The sequence below is a fragment of the Seriola lalandi genome, unplaced genomic scaffold (assembly GCF_002814215.2).
Source record: "Seriola lalandi dorsalis isolate HSWRI2012SDOR001 ecotype SW California unplaced genomic scaffold, Sedor1 jcf7180002054606, whole genome shotgun sequence".
NCBI lineage: Eukaryota > Metazoa > Chordata > Actinopteri > Carangiformes > Carangidae > Seriola > Seriola lalandi.
Window position 1 is genome coordinate 1,038,088 of NW_019525159.1, and position 6,135 is coordinate 1,044,222.

Consider the following 6,135-nt stretch of genomic DNA (forward strand, 5'->3'; position numbering starts at 1 on the left):
GGGTGGGGGGGGGGCTGATTTCGAGGCTTTGTGTTCATTTCTTCTTGGGTTTTGCCTCCATGGGTAGGCCAATATCCCTCCCACGCAGTTTCAGCCCTGTTCATGGCAGATTAAAGAGACTGATCAACACATAGGTTATATGTGTGTATACCTGACAACTGAGACAAATGATGACAAAAATGATTGTTCTTTTGTAGAAAATAATAGCCAACAGTTTTCTTACCAATTGCTCTCTCTATCTTGCCCATGACCTGGTTGTTGGGAATTGCTCTCCCGCACTCATAGTCTGCGATTACTTGAGGCTTCTCATTAATTTTCTGAGGAAAAGATTTATGATACATAATTTATCATTTTATTGAACCATAAGGCCTAAAGCCAGCAAAACTACTCAAGCATGCAAAAGCAGCTCTTTTTTTTTGCAAGAACACAACATTTCAAATTACTGTTTACTTGAATGTTTAAGTTATTAACATCAGTGAGTGATCGTGTACAGTGTTTCATGATGATTTTACATGATAAAAAGCAATGATGGTAAGGTTTGCACAGGAAATGGCTTCACAAGTTTATACGAATATCTGTTAAGAAGTAAAAAGGAGATGATTACTGAGCGATTGCACCATTATATACTCAAAATGAATCATGTCTACAATGTTGTTTACATGTTTCGTGGGTCTCTCAATAACAATTTATCATTTTTAACACTGGATTATCCAAAGCGACTAATTTGTATGATGCTGTATTTAATAAGAGACAGATCTTACATTGCTGGTTTGAGTCAGTTGGCTGTACTACCGAGATAGATGTCAATTCACTTTCTCTGCTCAATTTCCTGCTTTTAAGAGTATTTAAACCTCTGTGCAACACTTTATGTGAACAAACTTGAAACTAAATTGATTTAACACACAATAAAGGATATTTTACAGACAAAGACATCTTTTCCAGCAGTACCACAACGTGTTATATGTTGTGCATGTGGATATATGATCATTCTTTACACTCACAGTGGCCAGGTCTTTCTGGGTCAAGCCTTTATCCTGTCTGCCTTGCTGGATGACCTTGCCCACCTCCAGGGTAACTCTGTCATGGTGCAGCTCCTCTGTTTCCCGGTCCAATTTGGCTGTGTTCTTTGTCACAAGATGCTGTTTGTTTTGTCCTGCAGACCCTGTGTGACAAGTGTTGGATCAAGGTAATGTTAATGTTATGCATAATCAAAACACTTACATTCATTCCGATTCTAAAATGACAAATTAATTTAGTGCTCATCGTGTTTTGCTGAATTTGGGTGATGAGAGAAATATCTAAAAAACGCATCAAAATAAGGTCACTCAGCAAATGATATGTGGTCTTTACCAAATTTTTTACATAAAGCAGAAATTTACATTTCTTGGTTGTCTCAACGTCCTCCCCACGTCTCTGAGCAGCCGTGATAGCCTAGAGAAAACATGGACATGTGCACACCTTAAATTTCAAAGCATATTCGTCTTAAATTGACAGCAGACTGCATTATGACCAGGCTCATGTAGCTTTTAGTTTATGATTACAAACCGTGTAGTTAATAAGTAATGGACATGCTTGTCTAAGTGTGACGCCTAAATTAAACAAAAGATAACATCCTGTCTGAGCACAATCAGGCAAAGTTCACAACTAGCAAGGCTGTAATCTTACGGTTGCTTTCGAGTGCTTTCCCCAAACAGACCATGAGGTTGCAATATACGCAATTTTGTAAAGTTACGTGACAGCAGTTACTTAAGTAGGTGTATGCCTTATGGCATTTCAGAAGTCATCAACAAAAGGCTCAGGCGCATGCCCTGTGATGTTCAGCAACATGTCTTCCGACAAGCATTACAAGACATCCACATGCGGGTTGCACATGAGATACTATCCTTTCCCACACAGACACATAAAACTAAAACCAAAAGTAGCGCTAGATATGAGTAACTAGCTATAGCCAAGTAACCCTGTTCAGGTTAGCTGGCCAATCCTAGCTAGCTGCTATTTTGGTCACCGTCGAATATTTCACTAGCTAACAATATCTGCCCCGGACTAAATTACACATATTTTTGAGTGAGGTTTGGTTGACTGAGGAGCTTGTAACGTTAACAACAAATTGTGTAGGTGGACGTAACTGTTTGGTTAACTGAGCTTAAGCTTCGTCCGGAGTTCACTGTTGTTACTAACTAAACTAAGTTAAACCACGAAGCATGGGCGATATTCACTGGATAATTCAACCCATAACAGTGTGCAGAAATCATCCTTTATAATGATACATAATACACAATTAAGTATTGGTTGAAACCCATTTTGAACCCATTAAAAGGATAAACAGTTCAGAATGTGTTTCAGAAAAAAACAAAAAATTACAGATGAAGTGAGGGGTTCATGCTAACCTGCTTGGATTTGGCCTGGGCAGCAGTGGGCCCCTTCTTCCTCAAGACAGTAACGGTATCCCAGTCGCTTTCAGCCATGTCTTCTGGGGTTCACTCGATACCCGTAAAGGTTAATATAGATAAAAAAATAAGTTTGACTCGGTGCGTTCAAAATGATCCTTTCAAAGAATGTAATGCTACTTTAGCAAATCATACGCTCCTTCCAGAATTACCACCCACGCGCTCTGCCAAAGCTTTATTTAAAACTGTGTGGTTAACAATGACATAATGTAGGAGTTGCAGCAGCGCCCTCTGCCGGAGGAGCATACTGACCTACATCCACATCGACGTTTTCAGCACAGAATGCCTGATACACATTTAAAATAAACATTACATCAGACAGTGGGACATACATTTTGAGAACAAAGGGCACAAACTTACAAAAGTCCATACTTAAGTTATTAAACTGTAACAAATTGCCTACATATGAATTTATTAGAAATTATTTTACTTTTCACAGGGCATAGAAAACTGTGAAGTCCTAAATTACATGTAAAACTTAGCATGATAATAAGGGAAAATGTACCGATAGAAAAATAAAGTGTGCAAAGACTTTCAATCTTTCAATCCTCAACGTGGTGGAAGTGAGCTGTACAATGTTTTGGTATATTAGCCACAGTCTAACAGGTCACCAGTTACAAGACATTTCAGAGGCTGCATCGCTATTGCGTCGTGTGCGGATGGGAGACCACCCGAACTCGGACTGGGCATCCTCAGCCTGGTGAAGACGTGTCCAGCGGTAGCCATGCTTGGAACCTTGTTTCCCTGCCCATGCACGAGGCTTGGGATTCATCTGGAAACAGATGAACAAGAAATTAGCAAAAGATGCCAATGCACTGTACATTGTCCAATGTGTTTCCAAGTCCCAGATTGCAGTAATTGTGTGGATGAGGACAGCTCGTATATACTGACAGAGGTTAAACCTTTTCTTGTTGTTAGTTTTTGTTCACCTCTCACTCTGGTAACACCAGGTAGGACATGGGGAATTTTCTGAAAATCTAAAATTTTAATGAAGCTGCTGCAACATAAATCAAATCAATGCAAAATAGGAACAGCATTGGACAACTACAGTTAATTACAGATTCTTACACAGATGATAATTCAGCAATCAGTTACTCACATAAATTGTTTCTGAGCCAGTTTCTGTACAGATCATTCTCATGATTTTCACTCAGTGGATTAATAACATTTTAATCAAACTCTTGATAAAAATTCCAAAACTACATGTGTTTTCCAGTGTTACCACCCACAAACAAGGCAGGATTATCCAACCTTGCAAAGCAGATAAGCGTGGTGGGGCTCAGAAGGCCCGAGATTGTCTGTGTAGCAATTACTTTGTGGTAATTTGAAAATTACAGTGCAAACTGTTTCGTAATATGCACCACTAAAGCACAATTAAAACCTAAGTGGCAAGGACTCTAAGATGGCTCCTGCATTGTTCGCCAGTCTTAAGCTCCTGGTTTCAATACATTTGATATTTCAGCTGATGTTATGTTTTATAAGGTGCATATCCTTAAACAAGCACTCATTTGTTTCATCAAATGATCACAGACTAGCTGACATGCAGCTATCCTGCTGACATGCTCAGAAAGGAAGGCCAGCCCATTTTTCACCATTAAAGTCATGTTCTTAACTAACAATGTTGGAAAGGAAATTAGTGCCATGATGAAGGAAACATGCACAAAAAAACTCCTTAGGTTCACCTCAAACCTGTGATTACCCTGTAGTTCTGTTCCCATAAGAGGAAAGAAGCCTGGAAACTTGAAACCTGTTTCTTAATATGAGTTTCCCTCTGGCATTTGCAACCATTATAAAGGCTCTTCTGAGAAAATCTGAGAACAGATCACCTATGGGGAACAAAGTTTTTAACCTGCAGGTAATCTCCCAGATTTAGAATATGTTTGAAAAGTAAGACATTTGTTAGTTTATGTGCAGTAAACTTTTTTTTCTCAAAGAAACAAAACATTGTGGTGGCAGCAGATGTCTGATTCTCAACAATAATGGCTATGTGCAGTAATTTCTAGGACAAATATAAGACTCTCTTAATAGAGGCCTGTTGTTTTATACTTTTATGGAATATCGGAACTGTCTGTGGACCTGAATTGTATGCAGAGTATTTCTCACCTGAACAAAAACAGTTGTGTTCATGTGAAGGGTTTCTACTCGTTCTGACAAGTGATTCAACCATTCCAGATGGTCAGCAATAGACAGGGTTAGATCATCGTCACACTGTATTCGAAGAAAATAAAATCAAATACAAGATAGCTCAATGAAAATGAACTTTGATTAAACAGGTGTCACCATATATGGCATGCCTAATGTACCTCAGACAAGTTGTCCTTCAGTTCAACGGCAGCAAGGCGTACATGCTCCAGTTTGTCAATCTGCTCTTTCAGCCGGTCATCAAGTTCCTGCATCATCATCAGGCTTTCATCTGACCTCACGCAGCCCTTGGTAGCCATCCTGAGTCAGAGAAACACATCTGTTACTTAAAGATAAACTTACTGTTTTATAATACAAGGCCTGTGGGAATGTAGCAGCATCAAGAAAGAACATTTTGTGAGGTAAAACTAGTATATTGACCACTTAACTAATCACGAGAAATAGATTTTATATTGCTCTGTAAATGGCCAAATGTAAATGATGTGTGACTCTATGTACTCTCCCGATGTTGTTTAATAAAACTAATGATAATACAAGTCCTCAGAAAGCCTCACGAAAAGTACGAGTGGGAGTGCAACTAGAGAGTAAGTTAAATCACTTTTACAAACAAAAGTTCGCTAGATCCATGAAAGATGGTTGACCTACTTTCCTATCTGGATCGACATGACATCTACTCATAACTACACGATTGCATTTTTCCAATATGAAACTTTGAAAAGTATTAGTTTTATGCAGGTATTACAGCTACCAAGACGAAGCTATCGTTTTTAGCTAACAGCACATTATGGTCGTAATGCACATTATCATACTCCCAGTTTGCGTCCTGTGTTCAGCACAAAGTGAAGAAAACAAAATCCTACTTTGGAAACGATGCTAATCTTAACGTTAGATTAACGTTAGCCGCGCGTGCAACACATCAGTCAAAACATCCAACGGGACAACTTCTCTGTCCGACTGCGGGGGTGATAATAAAGTTTAAAACAAAAGTGAAGTTACCGTGTTTGTCTAAAATACACCCAAAATAATCTGAGGTGGAAAAAAGAAAATAAATCCTGTGTTTAAATTCACAACTTCCTACCTCCGCAGTCACGAAGGAGAAACTTTCTTCGTCCAGACAAGACTCGTCTTTGTCCTGAAAAAATCTCTGGAATTTGACACTTCTGACGTCACGTAACCCGCTTTTCACAGGTGCGGGGGTATTACGGTAATTGTTATTAATAAAAATGAAAGAGAAAGGGCATAAACATTTTACGACCGTGCACATCCACAAACCAGTATTTTTTTCTGTTTGGCCTCCTATATTGAATGAAATCAGACCAACCAGGGAAAACAACTGGGCCATGTTCGTCCCAGTTATATGCTTCTATAGTATAACCTGGTATAAAAACTATGTCCATATACCCATGCCCATACAAATTGTCTTTTGTTAGTGATTAATAGAGGGTGGGAAAGCTATAAGGTGCATTTCAAACTATTTTCAAGGCAGTGATGTAGTAAAGAAGTAAAACATATCCAGCACTACAAAATCAAACCTTGATTTCCCAGT

At 38.8% G+C, this 6,135-nt stretch overlaps 1 protein-coding gene across 3 annotated transcripts; it reads right to left on the reverse strand.

Annotated features, from left to right (window-relative positions):
* Positions 1–5,794, reverse strand: edf1 (endothelial differentiation-related factor 1). Of its 3 annotated transcripts, none has more exons than XM_023419680.2 (8): positions 5,668–5,794; positions 4,751–4,889; positions 4,551–4,655; positions 2,388–3,219; positions 1,380–1,431; positions 1,002–1,162; positions 224–317; positions 1–96 (listed from the first exon to the last, which is right to left on the reverse strand). In XM_023419680.2, exons 4-8 carry the CDS (start codon positions 2,463–2,465, stop codon positions 35–37), a joined length of 447 nt encoding a protein of 148 aa, XP_023275448.1. In that variant the 5' UTR covers positions 2,466–3,219; positions 4,551–4,655; positions 4,751–4,889; positions 5,668–5,794; the 3' UTR covers positions 1–34. The 3 variants fall into 3 exon arrangements, with proteins under 3 accessions (XP_023275448.1, XP_023275449.1, XP_023275450.2); XM_023419681.2 differs by lacking the exon at positions 5,668–5,794 and adding an exon at positions 5,586–5,660; XM_023419682.2 differs by lacking the exon at positions 5,668–5,794 and adding an exon at positions 5,450–5,468.
* Positions 5,795–6,135: the final 341 nt, after the last annotated feature.